The following is a 27,246-nucleotide window of genomic DNA, read 5'->3' as shown; positions in this document are numbered from 1 at the left end:
ATTCCTTGCTGTGTAGTGACATGGCGCACAATTGGCCCGGCGTCGTCCGGGTTAGGGGAGGGTTGGGCGTGCACGCTGACACAGTTGCCAGGTGTATGGTGTTTCCTCTGACACATTGGTGCAGCTGGTTTTTGGGTAAAGCGGGCATTGTGTCAAGAAGCAGTGCGGCTTGGCAGGGTCGTGTTTCGGAGGACGCACGGCTCTCGACCTTTGCCTCTTCCAAGTCCGTACGGGAGTTGCAGCGATGGGACAAGACTGTAACTTTCAATCAGGGAGAACAATAACATTGCAGGACTGCGGTTGGGTTTGGGACCAGTTCTTGCGGTAGCGGTCGGGAGTCGGACAGAAGCGTTATGAAATGCTGTGGGAGCAATCAGTCCTGTGCAGACCTATATATAGCAGCGTAAGTGCAGCAATAAATATAGAGGAAAGTATGATCATAATGAGTAATGTCTCACACACTGTTGTATTATGAAGCTCTCGCATGGCTCTGTTGGATTTGAAATGTTGAACATTGAGATATTAAAGATATGATAGATAAGAGGCGTAGTATATTAAGGAGTGAGATCTGTTGGAAGACAGAGTGGCTGTGGAATGTGCTAGGTGGACGTGAGGAGATCAAATGATTGCTATAGGGGAGGTAGATGGGCATCTGTGGACTAGGGTAAAGGAGGGGTTGAGGTCAGGAGGTGACCCTCTTCCTGTGAAACCATAAGATGTAAGGATTGGAGAGAAGGAGGAGTGTCTTAAGTGGGATATACATACATTTGACAGTGAGAAATGTTTGGCTGTCTGAATTACAGCTGTAAAGACCCTTTGGGCAGAATTAAACTTGGTTAAGCTTCTCTAGTGTCTGTGAGTTATTTACTCTGAAAAATAAGAACCTCCCAATATGGCAACACTTGGTGCATAACATATTATGACATTTGCGGTTCACTGGATCTCATTTAGCATAATACACCATGACATATGAGCTCTACTGGATCTAAATTTCACTGTGGGTCTGTTCTCTGGCAGGCACACATCACCTTGTATGACAGCTGCCATTTCTCTTCTTTCTTAAGTGCCTGGAATGGATGCCCGGCCAATTCTAGCTCACATAGTGCTGTCATTCCACCTCATTAACTCTGTGTGTGAGAGCGAAAGAGAAAAGAGGGAGAGAGTTAAAAAAAAAAAAAAAAAAAATGAATGCTGTCTTTTGGTATGCTATTGGTCCTTACTAAATTACACTTGAGCTGTGCTTGCCTACACTGTAATTACATGCAAATAGGTTGCTACCTATGTAACTACAGTACCATGTACATGCATAGTTATGCATAGGAACAGTTATGATAAAGTGCATGGAACCAGCATTTTTTATATTTATATGACCAACATAGAAAGCCTCCAATGTAGCAATTCTCAGGAAAAGGGCTCTTCGCTGGTACAGAAAACCTGTGCTTTGTAAGGCCACCTCTCAGACCTTACCGCATGCCAGTCAGTCGGCACCACTGCTCTGTGTTGTGTCCCTGCACATGTTGTTTTGATGCATCTGCGTGAGTGAAGAAACAATTAAGCTATAGATGTACTATGGTGCACCTGTATACGTCATGCTATCAGCGGTTTCTATTGATTCATGTTCATTAGTGATTATTCAATGCTTAGTCGTGTTATTCTCATACTGCTTGTGTTAAACAGAGAGTGGTTGAATAATAGGCTTTGGATTAGCTAATTATATCATTGATTAACTCATGTACTGTTGTAAAATGTGTTCTGGAGTCAATACTTAGGCCTGATGAGTCGAAACTGGCTTGTATGATCGTCTAATATAATTGCATTTGTCCCTGCAGATTAAACAGAAAAGCAGTGCAAGCTTCATAACTACACGATATCAACGCTGAACTAATACCACCTTTTTTTATTCATTTTTTTTTTGCAGAACAAGAGCTTGAAAAATAAACTGCTATCTGGCAACAAGCTGTGTGATGTCCATGCAGAAGAGGTAAGCCTTTTCGAATCACACTGATGAACAGTGGGCCTTGGGGGGGTGGGGGGGGGGGGTATGGTCATAATTCAGTTGGATTGCATTGGGGCCCAAGTCTTTATTGATTAGACTGGGCCTCACTTTACATGAAGTTGCTCTACTCATGCATTTATTATTCAAACCAATCTTGGCATTGCAGCCTTCATAAGAGTGCTTGTCATGAAGGCTGACGAAAACGGTTGGCTTTAATAATAAATAATCACTTTTTGTTGAACTTTAATTGTACCCCATGTGGCTGAATTTCTCCTGCACACAAGCTCCCCTTAGAACAACTCACCCAGCAAAAACAACTGTTGGTGCCTTGGATAACTTTGTACTCCAAAACAGTTTTTTAAAAAGCAGTGGTGTAGTCATGTAGGTTTCCAAGATATTTTGAATGACTTTGATTGGTCCTAGAGTCATATAGTTTTCACAGTACATGGAGGGGGAATTATTAATTTCAATCTATGTAAAAAGGAAATAAATGGCCAAATATGGACATACAAGGTTTTTCGAGGATGCTGACGATGAAAAACACAAGACTTTATGTTCTGTGCAATTTGGCTTTTCCCTGCTCTAAATTTGTATATTTTTGTCTATTGAAAAAAAAGGCAATGTTTTTTCAAGTACCAGCAGCTCTTTCTCTAGTCATTTGATGGAGGTGTAACACAAATACCTTTTCCCTCAGTGACATGTTCACTGAAGAGAAACCAAAACCTTTCAGAGCTTGACGAATACACGTTCTATCATCTTGATCCTGCTGGTCATTAGCCACTTTCAATGGCCACTCAGCTGAACGTACACTACATGACCAAAAGTATGTGGACACCTGCTTTTTTCGAACTTCTCATTCCAAAATTATGAGCATTTGTATGGAGTTGGTCCCCCCTTTGCTGCTATAACAGCCTCCACTTTTCTGGGAAAGCTTTCCACTGGACGTTGGAACACTGCTTCAGGGACTTACGTCCATTCAGCCACAAGAGCATTAATGAGGTTGGGCACAGCGTTCCAATTCATCCCTAAGCTGTTTGATAGGGTTGAGGTCATGGCTCTTTGCAGGCCAGTCAAGTTCTTCCACATTGATCTCGACAAACCATTTCTGAATGTACCTCGCTTTGTGCACAAGGGCATTGTCATGCTTAAACAGGAAAGGGCCTTCCCCAAACTGTTGCCACAAAGTTGGAAACACGTAATTGTCTAGAATGTTATTGTATGCTGTAGCGTTAAGATTTCCTTCACATGTGGCAGGGCTTGCAAACTATTACGGACAACAAAAGGAAACACAGCCAGGAGCTGACCAGTGACGTGAGCCTACCAGACACGCTAAATGCTTTTTATTCTCGCTTCGAGGCAAGCAACACTGAAGCATGCACGAGAGCATTACCAGGACGTGTACTCAGAGCATGCGCAGACTGACTGGAAAGTGCTTTCACTGACATCAACACTGTCCCAGAAACCCTAGACCCACTCCAATTCACATACCGCCCCAACAGATCCACAGATGACACAATCTCAATTGCACTCCACCCTGCCCTTACTTACCTCACCTATGTGAGAATTCTGTTCATAGACTGCAGCTCAGCGTTCAACACCATAGTGCCCACAAAGCTCATCACAAAGCTAAGGACCCTGGGACTCTGCAACTGGACTTCCTGACTGGGCTTCCTGACTGGCCGCCCCCAGTTGGAATGGGTAGGCATCAACACATCTGCCACGCTGATCCTCAACACGGGGGCCCCTCAGGGGTGCGTGCTTAGTTCCCTCCAGTACTCCCTGTACTACCATGACTGTGTGGCCAAGCACGACACAACGGTGGTAGGCCTGATCACTGACAATTAATAGACAGCCCATAGAGAGGAGGTCAGAGACCTGGCAGTGTGGTGCCAGGACAACAACCTCTCGCTCAACGTGAGCAAGACAAAGGAGCTGATCTTGGACTACAGGAAAAGGAGGGCCAAACACACCCTCTTTCACTTCGATGCGACTGTAGTGGAGCAGGTCGAGAGCTTCAAGTTCCTTGGTGTCCACATCACCAACGAACTATCATGGTCCAAACACACAAAGACAGTTGTGAAGAGGGAACGACAATGCCTATTCCCCTCAGGAGGCTGAACAGATTTGGCATGGGTCTCCAGATCATCAAAACGTTCCACAGCTGCACCATCGAGAGCATCCTGACCGGTTGCATCCCCACCTGGTATGGCAAATGCTCGTCATCAAACGTAAGGCGCTACAGAGGCTAGTGCGTACGGCCCAGTATATCACTGAGGCCAAGCTTCCTGCCATCCAGGACCTCTATACTGGGAGGTGTCAATGGGAGGCCCCAAAAATGGTCAAAGACTCCAGCCACCCAAGTCATAGACTGTTCTCACTGCTACCGCACGGCAAGCGGTACCGGAGCGCCAATTCTAGGTCCAAAAGTCTCTTTAACAGCTTCTACTCCAGACTGCTGAACAATGAATCAGATGGCCACCCAGACTATTTGCATTTAAAACCAAATACTTTTACTCAAGTAGTATTTTACTGGGTGACTTTCACTTTTACTTGAATCATTTTCTATTAAGGTATCTATACTTTTACTCAAGTATGACAATTGGGTACTTTTTCCACCACTGCCTACAGGACAAGGAAGCGTACAGGTAAGATCATCACTCACCCCGGACACCCCATATTTCAAAGACTCCGCTCTGGCGGACGGCTTAGGTCAATCAAGACCAAAACCGCCTGCCACCTGAACAGTTTCTTTCCCCATGCTGTGGCCCTCATCAACTAGCCATCGGGCTCATAGGGATTAAGTGACTTTGCATTGGGCCGATTACTGCGCCTTGTCATCAATGACCTCAAATAGAACTCTGCACTATACTACTATAGTGCATTTGCACTATGTACACCGCCGCACAACACTGTATATGCACTGTATATATTTACCATGGTAGCATCCTTTCCTCTGCTTATTTACAGTGCATTCGGAAAGTATTCAGACCCCATTGACTTTTTCCACATTTTGTTACAGCCTTATTCTAAAATAGATTACATTTTAAAAAATCCTCATCAATCTACACTCAATATCCCATAATAACAATATGGGTATTGTGTGTAGATTGATTAGGGGGAAAAAATATTATATCCGTTTTAGAAAAAGGCTGTAACGTAACAAAATGTGGACAATGTCATGGGGTCTGAATACTTTCTGAATATACCTTAGATATATCCCCTCTGTAAATGGTACATTCCCACTAATCAGCCTAAACCCCAGAGTTTTATGGTTAATGTTCCAATATCCTATATTCTGTACAATGTCTATGTTGTCTTTATTCTGTTTGTAAATTGTCTATGGCCGGCAGCACCTTCTCACCAAGGCAAATTCTGTGTATGTGTAAATGTACTTGGCGAATAAAAGTGCTTCTGATTCTCTCTTTGCTTACCCGTAGTGGTCATGATTTCCTCATCTGCATATTGGCATGACCCATTCATAGCTTACTTGTCCCTCTCAAAGCAAGTGAATCCCAACCTTGACTTTAGATTTGAATACAGCGGTTAGTGAGCCAACGCTTGAGTATTTTGTTAGGATAACAAAATGCACCAGTTAATATTGCTCCACTTATTGCTCCATTCCACTTTCTTGATCCAAATTCATTCGTTTCAGGCACATTTAACTTTATGATCAGCTCGCACCTAAACAAGTTTAATGAACCCTGATAGAAAATGCAGGTGGGCATTTATTGCCATGAATGTCGTCCTGGAGGCAGCCCTGCATTGTGGTCACTGGCTGGCACAGCCACAAAGTCATACAATCTAAACCTAACCCTAATCTGAACCACACTGCTAACCTTAATGCCTAAGCCTAACCTTACATTTTTGTTTTCATGAATTTTTATGATATAGCCAATTTTGACTTTGCAGTTGGCCCATCTAGCAGAAATCGCTCAGTTCTGCCTCCAGGGGAAGATTTATGACAATAAACAGCAACCTGTGATAGAAATAGAGCTTGCCAGAATGGAGTTGTTTGAAAGTTGCTCAGATATTTATTTAACCTCTATATTTTATGGGAGATCTCAGGATATATGAGCGTTAAATGGATGCGACATGGCTGTCTTGGGATGTCCCAACTGCTGTGGGAATAGGGATAATAAGATAAAGAAACTCATAATTTGTTTTATAGTACTCATAAACCATATAGCTGTTTCGTTGCCATGGGTTGAGTGAGCTCATGCACTTTGACATGTTACAAAATGGATTAACAACATTGGTTGTTAATAACGATCACGCACGTGATATAACATCTAAGACCAGTGACAAGTTAACTGTGCTTGGGTTACCATTTCAACAGTGCTCAATCAAAAATATACATATTATTTTCTAATATTTTCACACTTCCCTCTCCTTGTACTGTCAAATACATGCAACACCCTCCCCCCTCATAGAATAAACTCAAAATAATGTTTATGACCTCAAATAACAGTAGCTGTAGCGACCCTGTGATAATAAAGGGGATATCGAGTTTGCCACTTTTTGTGGCACAATATTTTGTGGCACAGTCAATGCTATGGAGGGCTACTGGCCAGAAGGTTGAAGGTTTGCCGACCACCACAGACAAGCTCACTCTCCCTGCCTGTTTCATTACAGTATGATCAGAGCCGGCTGCAGAGAATGATCAGCTAGGGGGAAATCAGATTTTCAATATTTTGATGCCCTATTTATAATTCTATAAAATACAGTTAACAAATTTTCCACCAACAGGTTTCTGTGCCAACGCACCACACAACCAATAAACAAAGCATACCGATTTTGGGCACAAAACTGATGTTTTGTAACCAATGTATTTTTCCATTCATCAACTGGCCACTGTACAGTTTGGATTGATTGAGTGATTGATTTTATTTGTCAGTTAAAAGAATGCATACAGTATATACAAAAGTGACTGGGAATAAATAACACATATGGAATCATGTATGAACCCAAAAAAGTGTGGGAAAAAATCTAAATAGATTTTAGATTCTTCAAAGTACAAATTATGTTGGGTAAAACAAAGGGCGAATTAAAAGTACAAATCTCGGCGCATCGTAGCACCATTAGGTGCAGAAACTCGACTTACCCAGTTGCGGCCCACTTTTTGGACGCAAACCACTCGATTTTGTCCCTACGTTATATTGGCATCAAACATGTCACCCTCCCTAGGGGAGGGGGTGACCTTGACAATTTATTGTTAAAACGATAGGCTGCCTGGATCTTTAATTTAACGACACTTGCTCCCTTCGGTCTCAATGTAGACTTTGATCTGAAGCCTTTCTTGTGATTATTGTGATTTTGCTGTTGTAAATGTTTGTATGCCTATGTAGCCAAATTGTATCTATGATCGTATGCTATCCATTTATGTTTTTTGAATGCTATTTTAATATATGAGAATTAACCAATGATATCAGGCCACACCCGGCCATGATTACAGACACCTGTGTGTGTCCTTTGACACTATATAAACTAGTCACCCTGCAGTGTTTGTCATTATACCCTGATGAAGACAGCTTGTCTGTTGAAACGTTGGATATTAGTTTATTAAATGATTGCATCTGAGCTCCTAGAGTGTGCAGCGTTCCTTTCATTTTTCAAAGATTCTTCAAAGTAGCCATCCTTTGCCTTAATACGCTATCACTTCTGATTTGCGCTTCGTGGGACTATCATTTGTTTTTCAACAGGACAATGACCAAACACACCTCTAGGCTGTGTAAGAGCTATTTGACCAAGATGGAGAGTGATGAGGTGCTGCATCAGATGACCTGGCCTCTACAATCACCCGACCTCAACCCAATTGAGATGGTTTGGGATGAGTTGGACCACAGAGTGAAGGAAAAGCAGCCAACAAGTGCTCAGCATATGTGGGAACTCCTTCAAGACTGTTGTAAAAGCATTCCAAGTGAAGATGGTTGAGAGAAAGCCAAGAGTGTACAAAGCTGTCATCAAGGATGACGAAGAAGAAAAGAAGAAGCTAAAATCTATTATTTGTTTAACACTTTTTTGGTTACTCCATGATTCCATGTGTTATTTCATAATTTTGATGTCTTCACTCTTATTCTACAATGTAGAAAATAGTTAATTTTTATTTTTTAAGAAAAACATTTGAATGAGTAGGTGTGTCCAAACGTTTGACTGCTATGTATATGGCCTATATAAAGGAAGAGAAGCTTAAGCCTATCCCCGGAGAGATAGAGATATGCCGGTGGCATGCTACGACAACGACACGCATTTCTTTATGTCAGATGGCTACTATTCAGATATAGACGTATAGATAGAGGGTAATTTGTACATTTTGTATCCAAATATTTTGTCAAAAGATAAGCATTATATTGTTAGATTATCGGAGTAACTCTGATGGTCCTGAAACAGTTCCTCTGTCAGTTGGAGCGCTGGGACGTACTGCTTTCATATCATAGGCCTGCAGTAGCTTAAGCTTAATAATAGCCACACCATACCAAACCTTCACAAATGTTTCTAAACTTTATTAGGGTAATATCGAAAGTAAGTCAAGCCATTGTTTATAGGGAAAATATGAGCAGAAGAGCAAAAGTAAAGCTGGGAAAAAACACACTACCCTCCCCCTGAACCCCAAAAAAGCACACAACACTCCCTAAAGCAAAAAGAAAAGTTTGACAATTCTCCCCTATTTTGGACCACACCTCCCCCTAGTAAATTTTGATCTGTCTATAACCTAATTTCACTCTCACCTTTTTATGTATTATTTTAAACTTGGGCTTTTTATGTATTAATTTAAAATAGGCATTTCTACCTTTCATGTTATCCACCTTTTATTTAAAGAAGTTACTTCCCCGGGGGGATGTAAACAGCTGTTAAACTCTCATTGGTGCAAAGGTTCCAAGAGGACTGAGAGGACTGACTGTATCTCCAGCATCAGGGAGCCAACCCCCATGTGCTTCCATGAGCTTACTGATGTGTAACCATAGTAATGTCAGGGAGAGCTGGTCACTGTGTGTGTTTGTGCACACGTGTGCTGCAGTTATGATCTGAGGCCAGGGAAAGACATGCATTTTGCAGACTGTCTGAGCTCTGTGTGTTTGTGTCTGTATGTGTGAGTGTGTGTGGCCATCGAGACGAGAGGGGTGCTACCAGGGAACTGTATGTGTGGTAGTGGTTGTGTGGAGTGAAGTGAAGTGGGAGTGAGAATAGGGCTTTAGACAGTGGGCAAGTAGCCAGTGCAGGACTGAATCATTGTGTGGGCTTTGCAGTTCACTGAATGGGAGATTTTACATTTTCTTGCTCTCTGTAGGCCCCTCCTTTGAGCTGGAGCTTTGCCCAAAGAACACGCACAAAGGAGTGCTCTGCTGCAGCCGGCAAAATCCTGCTACGTGATCTAAAACCAATTTCACTATTTGAATAAGCTAACACTTATTTTCTTATCTTCTCCTTGCAGTCCAAAAAAATCCAGGCTCAACTGAAAGAGCTGCGGTACGGGAAAAAGGATTTAATTTTCAAGGTAAGCGCAAAGTGAAGGGGGCTGCTTTATTATGGTTCCAGACCAGGAGTAAACAGGTGCTCCAGCCCACCTTGAAAAGATGATCCTATCCGGGGGCACTTGGCTTAATTAGTAAGTCCCCATTGGAAGGGATGGCCAGTACACAGAGGGCTCACAGGCTTTTGCACCATTGCTTTTCCCTCTTATACTGTAGTCAGTGCAACGTGCATTATTCTATTACCACCCTGGAAGGTTTCCTTTGGTTTCATGATTATTTACAGCTTTGGACAGATAGCGTGCAGTTTCTAGATCTGTTTGTGCTGTCTCGTCAACTCCTATGGTCACTGACATGCCACACATTGCTTACACTGTTGTCAGATCCCAAAGTGAACAAGCCCCTTTCCAGAAATACATCTAATTCGTCATGTGTTGCATCTGTTTCCACACTTGCAGCATGAAGGATGTTATAGCTGCAACAACCATTACCGATAAGTACATTACCCAATGCCAAACCTTTTCTGAGATATTGTTGAAAGTGAAGTCAGATCTATGCTGAATTACCACAAATTCCTTGAAAGTATTATGCATAAATCAATATATGGTGTTAAATATATAATTGAATCCTTAAGCAATCCATGAAGACGATAAACCAACTACAATAAAATGTAACCCCCAGCAGTGAAGAACATCCATAAGTCTATCACATAAAGTAAACTATATGGTTACACACAACTACACATTATAATCCCATTCTAATTGGAAGAATTGACCTTTTTAATAAGTGTTGTTTTTTTTGTATCTAAGAATTCATGTAATAATCATTGGCATATATACAGGGACATAGACTGACCTTTCGGTTCTTGTTAAGAGGGCTGGGTCGAGAAATGTCAGTTTCTGCCACAGTGTCTCAGTGCTGCCACAGTGCCTCCTAATACCATTTAATAAATGCAAGATATGATCCCTCAGATCTGTCATTTTTTTAAGCTCTGTCAGATGGAATAATGACAGTGGCTAGAAAAGGGCTCAATCCTCCCCACTGGGTTTAATGCTTCCTATAGCAAATTGTCTGAATATGTTGTCCAGTTGTGCCTCTCAACATTTCAATCTCAAGGATGCATGGACTTTTTTTTGCGGATCGTGTCACAGGTTGTAAATTGTTGTCACCAAATCTCTCAGGGTTGTTCATCCAGAACAACCTTATTTTTCAAGCTCCCTGAATTTTTCAACTCTACATCCTAAAAAATGGGTTTTAGAAGATTAAATGCAGGTGATATAGTTGGCAAAAGAGGCTAATTTGATTTAATTCCCGTTTTCAGTTCCTGTTTAGTCAAATGAGGCACAGTGAGCAATCGGAACTGGCAGTAATGTGTAAGACCTGACCAAATGTATTCACTTCAACGGAAAGTAAGAGGTAGACACGGACTTTATATTTTTTCAGCTTTGCAGTGGTGATGCTGAGGTCAGCTATTGGTCATAATCATTCAATGTAGGTATGGATGACTTTACCAATAAGCTACTGGATGTGACTGTTATATAACTGCAGCGATTTTTGCAGTAAACATAACATATAAACCTCTATTTCTTCTCAACAAACATGACCAACCATTATTTTCCACCTCGTAAAATCAAAGATACAGGTGTTGGGCATTTTTATGTACAAATCTAAAAAATACTTTTATTGCTAATACTTCACTTGATTCATATATGATAGCATTTTATTCTAACTGATGAGAAGACACCATTCCGATTGTGTGGCTCATTTTCAGGGTTTGCTTCCAAGAGTAACCCAACAAACCGGGAACATTCCCTGAACATTAGCTAAGATTCCCATAAGTTCTAGTTAGGGTTTTATCTAACATTAGGATGATAACATCTAAAAATAAATTCAAAACATTCAGAGAGTAACATTTATTAGGTTTCCAAGTAATGTAATAACACAATGTACCAAAATTGGTTCGGTGAAAGTTCCCAGAACATTCGTTGGGTCGTGGCAAATGTTCTCATAACACAAAAATTGTCCATTCGTGGTGATGTTTATAGAATGTTTGTGTAAAACATTTGCCTGATGTTGCAAGAACATTCCTATAAGACATTTAACCTGTTCTTTAAAGGTTCCCAGGACGTTTCATTAGGTTGTGGGAACAGTCTGGTGGGAACATTGTGGGGACATCACAAAAGATATGTTCCCAAAATACAAAACTGTCTAGTTGTGCGGATGATCCTACAATGTTTCATATGGGTGCAAAAAACATTCACCTGATGTTACAAGAACGGGACACACTTTATTTGGATAGTCCAGATTTTCCATCTGCAGATGGTCATACTATCAACAAACTACAGTTGAAGTCGGAAGTTTACATACACTTAGATTGGAGTCATTAAAACTCATTTTTCCACCACTCCACAAATTTCTTGTTAACAAACTATAGTTTTGGAAAGTAGGTTCGGACATCTACTTTGTGCATGACACAAGTAATTTTTCCAACAATTGTTTACAGACAGATTATTTCACTTATAATTCACTGTATTACAATTCCAGTGGGTCAGAAGTTAACATACACTAAGTTGACTGTGCCTTTAAACAGCTTGGAAAATTCCAGAAAATTCCGTCATGGCTTTAGAAGCTTCTGATAGGCTAATTGACATCATTTGAGTCAATTGGAGGTGTACCTGTGGATGTATTTAAATGCCTACCTTCCAACTCAGTGCCTTTTTGCTTGACATCATGGAAAAATCTAAAGAAATCAGCCAAGACCTTTTGTATTGTAGACCTCCACAAGTCTGGTTGATCTTTGGGAGCAATTTCGAAACGCCTGAAGGTACCACATTCATCTGTAAAAACAATAGCATGCAAGCATAAACACCATGGGACCACACAGCCATTATACTGCTCAGGAAGGAGACGTGTTCTGTCTCCTAGAGATAAACGTACTTTGGTGCGAAAAGTGCAAATCAATCCCAGAACAACAGCAAACGACCCTGTGAAGATGCTGGAGGAAACAGGTACAAAAGTATCTATATCCACAGTAAAACGAGTCCTATTTCAACATAACCTGAAAGGCCGCTCACCAAGGAAGAAGCCACTGCTCCAAAACCGCCATAAAAAAGCCAGACTACGGTTTGCAACTGCACATGGGGACAAAGATCGTACTTTTTGGAGAAATGTCCTCTGGTCTGATGAAATAAAAATTGAACTGTTTGGCCACAATGACCATCGTTATGTTTGGAGGAAAAAGGGGGAGGCTTGCAAGCCGACGAACACCATCCCATCCATGAAGCACGGGGGTGGCAGCATCATGTTGTGGGGGTGCTTTGCTGCAGGAGGGACTGGTGCACTTCACAAAATAGATGGCAAAATGAGGGAGTAAAATGATGTGGACATATTGAAGCAACATCTCAAGACATCAGTCAGGAAGTTAAAGCTTGGTTGCAACTGGACAATAACCTCGAGCATACTTCCAAAGTTGTGGCAAAATTGCTTAGGAACAACAAAGTCAAGGTATTGGAGTGGCCATCACAAAGCCCTGACCTCAATCCTATAGAACATGTGGGCAGAACAGAAAAAGCGTGTGCGAGCAAGGAGGCCTACAAACTTGACTCAGTTACACCAACTATGTCAGGAGGAATGGGCCAAAATTCACCCAACTTATTGTGGGAAGCTTGTGGAAGGCTACCCGAAACGTTTGACCCAAGTTAAATAATTGAAAGACAATGCTACCAAATACTAATTGAGTGTATGTAAACTTCTGACCCACTGGGAATCTGATGAAGGAAATAAAAGCTGAAATAAATCATTCTCTCTATTATTATATTAGGTTCCTAGAATGTTTCATTAGGTTGTGGGAACATCACAAAAGATATGTTCCAAAAACGTAAAAACTTTCCAGTTGTGCGGATGATTCTACAGTGTTTTTTTAGGGTGCAAAAACGTTCACCTGTTGTTACAATAGCATTTCCAGAACACAGTTAATCTGTTCTTTAACACAAGAACTGCTAAGGCAGTCATTGTGACTGCTCATTAATGCAAAAAATGTATTAATCTTCCATTATATGCCCTCTCCTTTCTTGACATTTCCTAAATAAGTATATTTAACACACTGTAGGTGTAAAAATCTTACTATCACAAACAGAACTGGAGTTATAACCTTCAGGAGGGCATGTTCTTTTTTGAATGGTTTTCCCCCGTTGCCAATTCTCCTCCCGACAGTTGAAAGTGCAGTGCCCAGCTGATAATCACCCTGATACTTGCCTCGAAACTGAACCTAAAACAAAACCAATTTTACACACACTGCACACTGAGTATACAAAACATTAAGAACACCTGCTCTTTTAATGACGGACTGACCAGGTGAAAGCTGTGATCGCTTATTGATGTCACTTGTGAAATCCACTTCAATCAGTGTAGATGAAGGAGAGGAGACAGGTTAAAGAAGGATTTTTAAGCCTTGAGACATTGAGACATGAATTGTGTATTTGTGCAAGAGGGTGAATGGGCAAGACAAAAGATTTAAGTGCCTTTGAACGGGGTATGGTAGTCGGTGCCAGGCGAACTGGTTTGTCAAGAACCGTAACGCTGCTGGATTTTTCCACAGTTTCCTGTGTGTATCAAGAATGCTCCACCACCCAAAGGACATCCAGCCAACTTGGGGGGTGGGGGGTATGTACCCTATATCAGTCCACCGAATCCAAACAGTCTTATCACTCTACTCTAGCCTACTTGGAATAAGGGCGTGCATAATTGTACATGCTGAACGGCTTTCAACATATGGGAAAAGATCCTCATCGGGCAGCAGGTGAGCGACTTTTGGAGAATGTGGTGATGAAGCTTGTGGATCCTTACATAAGCAAGTGGCGAAATGTCACCATGGACAATTTCTTCACTTCACTGTCATTGGCCGGCACCATGAACAAAGTGATTAGGGAGCTCCCTCACTCTGCACAATATAAGACACCTGCACCGCCGTTGTGCAACGGTGCTGAAAATTGACAATATGACAGGAAAAAATAAAGAGTGAACCGGATACTATTACGCACTACAACCAAACAAAGGTACTGTATGTCAAAGTGTGTTAAGCAAGTGAAAGGTACGAAGATTTGTCAACTGTTAGGACAAAGGGATAACAACTAAATTAAATCCAACTGATGCCATTGTGTGAAGACGCATACAATGTAAACACGATCTGACAATAACTGACTATTTTATGAGTTGACAATAATTGACATTTTGACACTTATATGAATTATAATGCCATTATTGCTTTTGTGATGATTTTCACTACTGATGTTTTTATCATTTGACCCTGCGTCTTGCTGACCCTGCGTCTTGGTGTTCAGGGTATATATTTTATTTTGTCATTATAGAAAGAAGCTGTTACCCGTGTTCCGACACATACAGTGCCTTCTGAAAGCATTCATACCCCTTGACTTATTCCACATTTTGTTGTATTCCAGCCTGAATTCAAAAATGGATTAAATATATTTAAAAAATTCACCCATCTACACACAATACCCCATAATGACAAAGTGAACACATGTTTTAGGACATTTTATTGAAAATGAAATACAGAACTATCTAATTTACAGAAGTATTCACTCCCCTTTGCTGTGACACTCCGAATTGAGCTCGGATGCATCCAATTTCCTTTGATCATCCTTGAGATGTTACCACAACTTGATTGGAGTCCACCTGTCTACATGATTTAGAAAGAAACACCTGTATATATATATAAGGTCCCACAGTTGACAGTGCACATTAGAGCAGAAACTATACCATGAAGTTCAAGGAGCTATCCGTAGATCTCTGAGATATATATCTGGGGATGGGTATCAAACCATTTCTAGAGTGTTGAAAGTTTCCAAGAGCATAGTGGTCTCCGTCATTGGGAAATGGTAAAGAAATATGGAAGTACCCAGACTCTGGCTGGCCATCCGACCAAACTGAGCAACCAGGCAAGAAGGACCTTGGTCAGTGAGGTGACCAAGAACCCAATGACCACTCTGACAGAGTTCATTGGCTGAGATGGGACAACCTGCCAGAAGGACAACAGTCTCTACAGCACTTCACCAATCTGGGCTTTATGGGAGAGTGGCCAGACGGAAGTCCCTACTGAGAAAAAGGCAAATGACAGCACGTCTGGAGTTTGCAAAAAGGCACGTGAAAGACTCTGAGAGCATAAGGCAAAAGATTCTGTGGTCTGATGAGACAAAATATGAGCACTTTGGCCTGAATGCAAAGCGCTATGTCTGGAGAAAACTAGGCACAGCTCATCACCCATCTAACACCATCCCTACTGTGAAGCATGGTGGTGGCTAGGGCTGTTGGGGTCACTGTATTACCGCCACACCAGCAGTCATGAGTCATGACTGCAGTAAAATTCCACATGACCGTTGACAACGGTAATCTCCTCTTATGCACTCTGGACATGCTTTGGTAGTACCCAACTCACTAACGATCATCAGGTCGCTAATGGCTTGATACTCTGGGATCTATTGTCCCTCTAACCACTCTGACATCAATGAAAATGCAGTCGAAAATCACATCAAATACTTATCATCAAAACAGTATGTGCTTTTAAAACTCACTTCACTTTGATGATTTTGAAGAAAGAAGTTCAATAACAGTGGAAAACATTGTTGTGGATGTTGTTTCAAAGCCTATTGAAATGGACAGCGCTTTATAAGGTGATGATTAATTAAAAACCCTCGTGCATACATAGGCCTATATATGAGCCCAAGCCCGATGATGGTGCCTTTATACAATACATAGCCTACTTATATTACGCATGGCAGAATTATTATTTGTTTTAACTGATTGAGGATGTCTTTGTTACATAATTGGTCTAGACTATATTCCAAAATTAAACATATTCTAGGAATCAACTTTGAATGCTGACTGTATTATTAGGCATACTTATGGACTGGTTACCTTATGCTATGCTCCAAGCGTTCTATGAGTCTGGGTTCTATCCATGAGTCTGGAAGAGAAGGTATAGCCTAGGCGATGCTGTTGGTTCATTGATTGTTTAGGGTGGCTTACAGAGTTTGCCTACAATTATAGTGAATTTGTATTTGATTTTGAATAACCTAGTAATAGGTAATTTTTTATATTTTCATAATTAATAGGCTGACACATTACCTTTAGCTACAGAATATCTCACCACCGTGCATTTCCATCTCTTCCCCTTTCTCCTAAATTCCTTTCCAGAGAGTGGGGCTGTCAACAGTTTAATGAAATATGTTTTGTTGTGAAAATCTGTTACTATTGATGTTCCCAAACAGATTTAACTTGGCTACCCAAATTAAGCCCTGGGTAGCTGCAGGAACAGGGTTTGAGAACCCAAGGCATATGAGTGGCTGCATGCTCCTCAAAGTGGTTGATGTGTGGAGTGAAATAATCTGAGTATGCCATGAAAAACATACTGGCACGGAAAATGGTCTCCATTCGCTATTCGAGTGCATATGGATGACATGTCTTTTCCTCTGCCGATTTGATAATGGTCTATTTTGAAATCTAAACGAATTTGACATATTAAAGACAAGATTAAATTGAGAACAGTCTGATGGGTGAAAATATGATCACTTGATGAGAGAACAGCGTGTGCAGTCTGAGGCAAGGAACAGAGCGCAAGCTTTGTTTGTGACTTTCTCAAATCATCAAAGCCTTTAGTTGCATCATGCAGCCCATATATGTTTTGATATCTACGACATTCTAAAGTTTGTATCATTCACAATTAAAATGGCCAAATAATTCAAAATCTAGCATATAGGACCTGTTTCAAATGATTACTGTTACACCCAACATAACCACTTGATATGCACACTCGCTCCAGGATGGGAAAAATATCCTTTCTATTTAATGCACTTAAGTTCAATTATATTCTTCTTACTAAAATATCATATAATATAAAATAATGGGATGGGATTTATAAGATTATCTTGTCAAGCCTCCAATGTGTGGCATGGCACATACCCAGATAACATACAGTAGGCCAACTCATATTCTGTGCTTCTGAAATACAGTACCATTACAAAATTTGGACACACCTACTCATTAAAGGCTTTTTCTTTATTTTTTTGATTTTCTACATTGTAGTAGTGTTGTAATAGTGAAGATATCAAAACTATGAAATTACACATATGGAATCATGTAGTAACCAAAAATGTGGTAAACAAATCAAAATATATTTTATATGTGACATTCTTCAAATAGCCACCATTTGCCTTGATGACAGCTTTGCACACTCTTGGCATTCTCTCAACCAGCTTCACCTGGGATGCTTTTCCAACAGTCTTGAAGGAGTTCCCACATATGCTGAGCACTTGTTGGCTGCTTTTCTTTCACTCTGTGGTCCAACTCATGCCAAACCATCTCAATTTGGTTGAGGTCAAGTGATTGTGGAGACCAGGTCATCTGATGCAGCACTCCATCACTCTCCTTCATGGTCAAATAGCTCTTACACATCCTGGAGGTGTGTTGTGTCATTGTCCTGTTGAAAAACAAATGATAGTCTTGTGCCTTGAATTCTAAATAAATCACAGACAGTATCACCAGTAAAGCACCCCCACGCCATCACAACTCCTCCTCCATGCTTCACGGTGAGAACCACACATGGAGATCATACATTCAAGAGCACTCGGATGACTATTCGGGCAAAGTGACCTACAGTTGAAGTCGGAAGTTTACATACACTTAGTCATTAAAACTTGTTTTTCAACCACTCCACAAATTTCTTGTTAAAAAATACATCCTTCCCTACCTTTTAGGCTTACCCAGTATTGAAGACTTGACTTGATAATCTCCGAATGTCATGAAACTTTTTGGGCCGCTGTACAGTATGGATTGATTGAGTGATAGCATTTTATTAACTGACAAATAAAATCATACAGTTGAAGTCGGAAGTTTACATACACTTAGGTTGGAGTCATTAAAACTTGTTTTTCAACCACTCCACAAATGTCTTGTTAACAAACTATAGTTTTGGCAAGTCAGTTAGGACATCTACTTTGTGCATGACAAGTAATTTGTCCAACAATTGTTTACAGGCATATTATTTCCCTTATCATTCACTGTATCACAATTCCAGTGGGTCAGAAGTTAACATACACTAAGTTGACTGTGCCTTTAAACAGCTTGGAAAATTCCAGAAAACGTCATCATGGCTTTAGAAGCTTCAGATGGGCTAATTGACATCATTTGAGTCAATTGGAGGTATACCCGTGGATGTATTTCAAGGCCTACCTTCAAACTCAGTGCCTCTTTGCTTGACATCATGGGAAAATCTAAAGAAATCAGCCAAGACCTCAGAATTTTTTTTTGTAGACACCCACAAGTCTGGTTGATCCTTGGGAGCAATTTCCAAACGCCTGAAGGTACCACGTTCATCTGTACAAACAATAATACGCAAGCATAAACACCATGGGATCACGCCGTCATACCTCTCAGGAAGGAGACGCGTTCTGTATCCTAGAGATGAACGTACTTTGGTGCGAAAAGTGAAAAATAATCCAAGAGCAACAGCAAAGGACCTTGTTAAGATGCTGGAGGAAAGAGATACAAAAGTATCTATATCCATCGTAAAATGAGTCCTATATCGACATAACCTGAAAGGCCGCTCAGCAAGGAAGAAGCCACTACCCCAAAACCACCACAAAAAAGCCAGACTACGGTTTGCACATGGGGACTAAGATGGTACTTTTTGGAGAAATGTCCTCTAGTCTGAGGAAACAAAAATAGAACTGTTTGGCCATAATGACCATCGTTATGTTTGGAGGAAAAAAGGGGGAGGCTTGCAAGCCGAAGAACACCATCCCAACCATGAAGCACGGGGGTGGCAGCATCATGTTGTGGGGGTGCTTTCCTGCAGGAGGGACGGGTGCGATTCACAAAATGTATGGCGTCATGAGGGAGGAAAATATGTAGATATATTGAAGCAACATCTCAAGACATCAGTCAGGAAGTTAAAGCTTGGTTGCAAATGGGTATTCCAAATGGACAATGACCCCAACATACTTCCAAAGTTGTGGCAAAATGGCTTAAGGACAACAAAGTCAAGGTATTGGAGTGGCATCACAAAGCCCTGACTTCAATCCTATAGAACATTTGCGGTCAGAACTGAAAAAGCATGTGCGAGCAAGGAGGCCTACAAACCTGACTCAGTTACACCAGCTCTGTCAGGAGCAATGGGCCAAAATTCACCCAATTTATTGTGGGAAGCTTGTGGAAGGCTACCCTAAACATTTGACCCAAGATAAACAATTTAAAAGGCAATGCTACCAAATACTAATTGAGTGTATGTAAACTTCTGACCCACTGGGAATGTGATGAAAGAAATAAAATATTCTCTGCTATTATTCTGACATTTCACATTCTTAAAATAAAGTGGTGATCCTAACTGACCTAAGACGGGGAATTTTTACTCGGATTAAATGTCAGGAAATGTGAAAAACTGAGTTTAAATGTATTTGGCTAAGGTGTATGTAAAATTCCGACTTCAACTGTATACATGTTGAGTTGTGTATATTAAAGATGTCACAAAAGGGAGAATCTTCTACATGCCACAACTGAGTGTATTATAGAGAGCTATAAGGTCATGGCTTCCCTGCCAGGATTAGAAGAGTGTGCATATTTATCTAGGCATTAAAATAAAAGTTACAGTATGTCCAGGCATAAAAAAACCTGGCATCTTCAGAACACACAATTTTAATTTGATGATACCTGCAGGGTTTCTGTAAGGGCACACGGCGAGACCCAGATGCAGACACAGGAGGCAGATGGTTAGAGTCCAAGATGTTTATTAACAATCCAAAAGGGGTAGGCAAGAGAATGGTCATGGACAGGCAAAAGGTCAAAACCAGTTCAGAGTTCCAGAGGTACAGAATGGCAGGCAGGCTCAAGGTTATGGCAGGCAGGAATGGAGTCCAGAAAAACAGGCAAAGGTCAAAACCGGGAGCACTAGTAAAAGATAAACGAAAAGCAGGCGCATGGCGGAAAACACACTGGTTGACTGGAACATATAAGACGAACTGGCACAGAGAGACAGGAAACACAGGGATAAATGCACTGGGGAAATTAAGCGACACCTGGAGAGGATGGAGACAATCACAAGGACAGGTGAAACAGATCAGGGCGTGACAGGTTTCAATGGGAGAGCCTTCCCAGCAAACCAAAATTGGTTCTGTGAAAGTTCCCAGAACATACTTTAGGTCGTGTTTCTTGGCCCAAGCAAGTCTCTTCTTCTTATTGGTGTCCTTTAGTAGTGATGTCTTTGCAGCAAATTGACCATGAAGGTCTGATTCACAGTCTCCTCTGAACAGTTGATGGTGAGATGTGTCTGTTACTTGAACTTTGTGAAGCATTTATTTTGGGCTGCAATTTCTGGTAACTATAATGAACTGGGTCTTCCATTTCTGTGGTGGTCCTCATGAGAGCCAGTTTCATCATCAGCTCTTGATGGTTTTTGTGACTGCACTTGAAGTAACTTTCAAAGTTTTAGAATATTTCCGAATTAACTGAACTTCATGTCTTAAAGTAATGTTGGACTGTTGTTTCTCTTTGCTTATTTGATCTGTTCTTGCCATAACATGGACTTAGTCTTTTACCAAATAGGGCAATCTTCTGTGTACCCCTCTACCTTGTCCCAACACAACTGTTTGGCTCAAACGCATAAAGAGAGAAAAAAATGCCACAAATGAACTTTTATGTAGGCACACCTGTTAATTGAAATGCATTCCATGATGCTGGTTGAGAGAATGCCAAGAGTGTGCAAAGCTGTCATCAAGGCAAAGCGTGGCTATTTGAAGAATCTCAAATATAAAATATATTTTTAAAAAAATTAACACTTTTTTGGTTACTACAGTACATTATTCCATATGTGTTGCAATCCCGATATCGAGATAGGTGTCATCAACAACCGCTGAATAGCATAGCGCTACATACAATAAATATTACTATAAATATTTATATTCATAAAATCACAAGTGCAATATAGGAAAACACAGTTTAGCCTTTTGTTAATCCACCTGTCGTGTCAGATTTTGAAATTATGCTTTACAGCGAAAGCAATCCAAGCGTTTGTGTAAGTTTATCGATTGCACGATAAAACATTAAGTACACTTAGCATCAGGTAGCTCGGTCACGAAAATCAGAAAAGCAATCAAATTAATCGTTTACCTTTGATGATCTTCGGATGTTTTCACTCACGAGACTCCCAGTTACACAACAAATGTTGCTTTTGTTCCATAAAGATTATTTTTAGATCCAAAATACCTCCATTTGATTGTCGCGTTATGTTCAGAAATCCACAGGAAAGAGCGGTCACGACAACGCAGACGAAAATTCCAAATAGTTTCCATAATGTCCACAGAAACATGTCAAACATTTTTTATAATCAATCCTCAGGTTGTTTTAAAAATATATAATCGATAATATATCAACCGCAAATGTCTTTCACAGTAGGAGAGGGGAAAACAATGGCTGTCCAAATTCTGTTGCGCGAGCAAAACTCATGTGACCACTTGATGCGAAGTTATCGTTCTGTATCATTTTTCAAAATAAAAGCCTGAAACTATGTCTGAAGACTGTTGACACCTTGAGGAAGCGATAGGAAAAGGAATCTGGTTCATATCCCTTTAAATCCAGCAAAGGGAGGCTATGGAACATGGAGTCTTCAAAATAGAAGCCACTTCTTGTTTTGATTTTCCTCAGGGTTTCGCCTGCAATATCAGTTCTGTTATACTCAGACAATATTTTGACAGTTTTCAAAACTTTAGAGTGTTTTCTATCCAATACTAATAATAACATGCATATATTAGCAACTGAGACTGGGGAGCTGGCCGTTTACAATGGGCACCTTTTCATCCAAGCTACTCAATACTGCCCCTGCAGCCATAAAAAGTTAATTCATAGTTTCGATGTCTTCACTATTATTCTACAATGTGTCAAATAAAGAAAAACCCATGAATGAGTAGGTGTTCTAAAACTTTAGACTGGTAATGTATATTGACATTTTCAAATTGCGTCTGTATAGCCCACGTAAAAAGAAAACAGCCTTCATTGCATCTACAGCTGATATGTTTACAGCAGTACAATAACCCCACATGTAATTTAACTGTAGGCTACATACCATTGCTGAAAGAACCATTACCAGCATCTCATGTATGTTTGTGGTGATGTGTTTAGAACCCCATTTCTTCCCTGGCTGAATATTGACCAGCGATGTTTAATAATAATAAGACTGTCCATTTGAAATGAGAGCTTTTAGAATTCCTCCATATGTTCTGTCCAATTACCTTGAAAAGGACCGCTTTGAACCATTTGTAAGCACTTCAGTATCCACTTTCTCCTCTATCTTCTTCAGAGCAATTTAGTGTAGGGAGCAATGAATACCTCTGCCTTTTCAATCGTCATTTGATATGGGGAAATGATATACTAGCCTTTATACCTGTGATTAAAGAACTGCTTCGGAAGGTTTTATTACTTTGGTTTCCCTCTCAAACACAGTCGGACAGCTACAAATGGCTTTGTGGGATAGTCTCACTTCCCCATAATATAGAAATACCTCAGCGGAGTAAATTGATTCCTTGGTTTCCGTGCAAACGGTTCGTTCTGAGTTACAGTTCCGTCCATGACTGTGCTCTGCAAAGCAGCCCACTGCAATAACAAAACAAAACTACTGCAATGCCTCGTTCAAAAGACTGACTTGCTACATCTCAGTGATGCCTTCGATGGAACAGCAGTTAATGACCTTGCTCGCTCACTGACACCTGGAAACAATTTGACAATAGTACAGCCACATAGAGATTATCTTTTATACCAAAATGTATTTAGCCAATAGTTTTTCTGTTGACGGATGCTGGACAACAGAGATGATTGCCTGTCAAAAAAAACGGCCAAGATGTCTGCCTTTGTACGTTTGCAACTTGCACTAAAAAAAAATTGAGTTGAGTTGAGATTTTGACTAACAGAATCGGACAATGAGGAATGCGTATGTGTTTTTTATACGTCTCTGTGAGTGTACTTCCTCTGGTTTTTTTTTTTTACCATGTGAAGACAAATAAAAAATAGGACTATTTCTTCTATTTGATCGGATCAATTGAGTGTTCTCGGCAGCACTCTGCATTTGAGTATTTCACATTTACACAATGTTGCTAATGCAACACCCAACGTAAATGTACTACAAAGGAGGGTGTAAACCAACCTTGTTACATAATCAGCACAACACAGGTGCATTCCTATTCAAATGAAAACCAGCCACTATGACAGTTCAAAGCGCCTTTACAATGCCAATGACAGTTGAAACATGAAATCAGGTGTAAGCATCCTTGTATGATCTAGGCAAGAGCAGGAAACTCCAGGATACATTCAGACACTAGACAACTCAGAAAGGTTACACACTATTAGAAGAAAAAGGTGCTATATGGAACCTTAAAGAGTTCTTTGGCTGTCCCCATAGGAGAACCCTTTAAATAACATTTTTGGTCCCAGGTAGAACTCTTTTCGTTTCCATGTAGAACCTTTTCCACATAGAGTTGGAATCCAAAAGAGTTATATCTGGAATATGGCTTAAATGGAATAGTAACTCAACTGTACAATGACTGTAGGCCAACCTCTCACATGTAGCCAAATATAAAATGAACTTGTGCAAAATTAAGTATTTCTTGCAAATGTTAAATTTGTCTCGGGAACAGGAGTGGAGACATATTTAATAAAATCGAATACAACAGGTGTAGGTAGAAATGCTTACAAGCCCTTAACCAACAATACAGTTTTAAGAAAATAGAGTTAAGAATATATTTTACGAAATAAACTGAAGTGTAAAAAAAAAAAAAGTAAAACAATAAAATAACAATAACGAGTCTATATACAAGGGGTACCGTTACTGAGAAAATGTGCGGGGGTACAGGTTAGTCGAGGTAATTGACGTAAGTTTTACATGTAGGTAGGGGTAAAGATTATAAACAGTAAGTAGCAGCAGTGTAAAAACAAAGGGGGGGGGGGGGAGTCAATGCAAATAGTCCGGGTGGCCATTTGATCAATTAATCAGCAGTCTTATGGATTGGGGGTAGAATCGGAGCCTTTTGGACCTAGACTTGGCGCTCCGGTACCGCTTGCTGTGCGGTAGCAGAGAGAACAGTTTATGACTTGTGTGACTGGAGTCTTTGACAATGTTTGTGGCCTTCCTCTGACACCGCCTAGTATAGAGGACCTGGATGGCAGGAAGCTTGGCCCCAGTGATGTACTGGGCCATACGCACTACCCTCTGTAGAGCCTTACGGTCCAATGCTGAGCAGTTGACATACCAGGCGGTGATGCGACCGGTCAGGATGTTCTCGATGGTGCAGCTGTAGAACTTTTTGAGGATCTGGGGACCCATGCCAAATCTTTCAGTCTCCTGAGGGGAAGGGGGAGGGGAAGATACATCACATAACATTATGCATCCAAGACAAACTGCAATCTTATCAGAAACACGTTGGATCGTTTTCACAGCCTTCATTTCCTTAAAATCAGTAAATCATGTCCTTTAGCATGGGAATATTAATTCCCCTGTTCTATGATTTTCTCCCTGGTCCCTAAACATTGAGTAATAAGTAGCCTCCCAAATCTCTGAAATGATCAGAAGAAACATATCTATGTAGACTTTTTTAAAATCCTGCACCCCTATGAAAAAATCTTGACGCCGCCCCTGGACATATTTTAGTACATTTTCGATTGTAGTCTGATGTAGCATGTATATTATGTACACCAAGCAATAAGCCAGAATACACTCCACATCGCCATAATAGCCATAGGTCTAACGTGAACAGACACCCCCACATATAGTCTCCTACACATATTCATGAACAAACATTTAGACCTGAGCTTTTTCCATGGGTCTTGACACTGTTCGTGCCAGAAGACGTTGACCTTGTAATTTGCGAACGTATGCCTGTACAGTATATCATTCGGAGAGCCCTATAAAAAGCGCACCATAAACTTTCACAATGTGAAGTCCATCACCCGGGCCGTTTTACACACCCTCTCTGTAAATCCCCTCCTATTAAGCGTGTCCTCCCACCCTGATGAGTTCCTCAGTATTGTAATGAGTCCTTCTAGAATCGCGAGTCAATTCATTTGAACTCAGTCAATTCACATAATGAATCAGCTTACATTTGTTCACAGGGCGAATAAAAACAAGCCTTTTTGAAATGTCCAATTTAAGGATGGAATTTTAATTGAGTTGAGATAGAGTTGACCTCATCCTGCTCTCAACCACGCTTGATGGTTTTACTGGTGCCATTTCTTTCATTGACAAGATCAAACCGTTGGTGAGGAGCCATCTTGTTTTAGTCGAGACGGTCCTGAATACATCCAGGTCTGATCCCTTTACTCCACCTTATCCTCCTATAGCATGTAACCCTAAAGTTTGCACCGTGAAATGTACTGGTCTACACATTGACCTGCTTTTGAGGATAAAGTGTCTAGCAGTCTATAGCTTGGCTTACAGTTACCACATCATACTGGTCTACACATTGACCTGCTTTTGAGGATAAAGTGTCTAGCAGTCTATAGCTTGGCTTACAGTTACCACATCATACTGGTCTACACATTGACCTGCTTTTGAGGATAAAGTGTCTAGCAGTCTATAGCTTGGCTTACAGTTACCACATCATACTGGTCTACACATTGACCTGCTTTTGAGGATAAAGTGTCTAGCAGTCTATAGCTTGGCTTACAGTTACCACATCATACTGGTCTACACATTGACCTGCTTTTGAGGATAAAGTGTCTAGCAGTCTATAGCTTGGCTTACAGTTACCACATCATACATCATCACACATCATACATTTAAGTGGTGGATATGTTTTATATTTAGTTAAACGCAGAAGGGTATTGGTATTCCTAAAAGCCAGACTGTAGGCTACATCTTCAGTCTGTTGGACTCAAACTGCTGGAATACTGGAACTTGAAATTGCACAAATATTCTATATTTTTCATGGATTGTAAAAAAGGTCGTTTTGTGATATATCAGTCGATTAAAGTACCATTCATTATCCCAATTCACCTTATTGCTCAAACAGTTTTTCATGTAGGCTTTTGGGTTAATACCTTTGAGAAGAACACAATCACTTCGATTTCAGCCAAAAGTGAAGACCCACGCAGAGCAAGTCTTACACTTAGCCTTAGTAAGCGCCTCTGACTGAAGTGACCGCCTAATCTATATTCAGTAGTCAAGACACGGTAGGTTAGGAAATTGCTGTGTTTGCAAGAGTACAACAGTTCAATTGTTTCAGCTCAAGTATCTTGTCTTTCCACAGGGACAGCAGCTAATGGATCTGGAGCACAAGTTGACCATTGCCAAAGAAGAGTTGGAAAAGGCCGCACTGGACAAGGTGGATGTCATTAAACTTTTACTTCATCGTAATCCATCACTTTTTAGTCTTTCACTGTGATATGTTGCCGTTTCTTCTTTGTATTGTGTTTCTCCTCTTCATTTCTTCTCGGGGGTAATGTTCTCGGTCTGACCTGTTGAAGTGCTTTGTATTGTGTTTCTCCTCTTCATTTCTTCTCGGGGGTAATGTTCTCGGTCTGACCTGTTGAAGTGCTTTGTATTGTGTTTCTCCTCTTTATTTCTTCTCGGGGGTAATGTTCTCGGTCTGACCTGTTGAAGTGCTTTGTATTGTGTTTCTCCTCTTCATTTCTTCTCGGGGGTAATGTTCTCGGTCTGACCTGTTGAAGTGCTTTGCGATGGCAAACAATTTTGAGAGGTGCTTTTATGTATTTATTGCATTTTATTTATTTATT

General features: G+C 40.6%; 1 protein-coding gene across 2 annotated transcripts in view; it reads left to right on the top strand.

Moving 5' to 3' along the window:
- LOC110526185 (leucine zipper protein 2) overlaps window positions 1-27,246 on the top strand; it is a 177,908-nt gene that overhangs the window by 128,611 nt on the left and 22,051 nt on the right. Inside the window, exons 1-4 of one of the 2 annotated variants that reach the window (XM_090238295.1) lie at window positions 244-403; window positions 1,919-1,981; window positions 9,426-9,488; window positions 26,760-26,834. In XM_090238295.1, the coding sequence (XP_090094421.1) occupies window positions 359-403; window positions 1,919-1,981; window positions 9,426-9,488; window positions 26,760-26,834 (246 nt within the window). In that variant the 5' untranslated portion in view covers window positions 244-358. Of the gene's footprint in view, window positions 1-243; window positions 404-1,918; window positions 1,982-9,425; window positions 9,489-26,759; window positions 26,835-27,246 lie in introns of those variants that run through there. The other variant, XM_021606898.3, reaches the window with a different exon arrangement.

The sequence above is a fragment of the Oncorhynchus mykiss genome, chromosome 6 (genome assembly GCF_057628025.1).
Source record: "Oncorhynchus mykiss isolate SJ-2025 chromosome 6, ASM5762802v1, whole genome shotgun sequence".
Lineage (NCBI taxonomy): Eukaryota > Metazoa > Chordata > Actinopteri > Salmoniformes > Salmonidae > Oncorhynchus > Oncorhynchus mykiss.
Note: the sequence above shows the minus strand (reverse complement) of the source record. Positions and strands in the feature narration are given on the sequence as shown.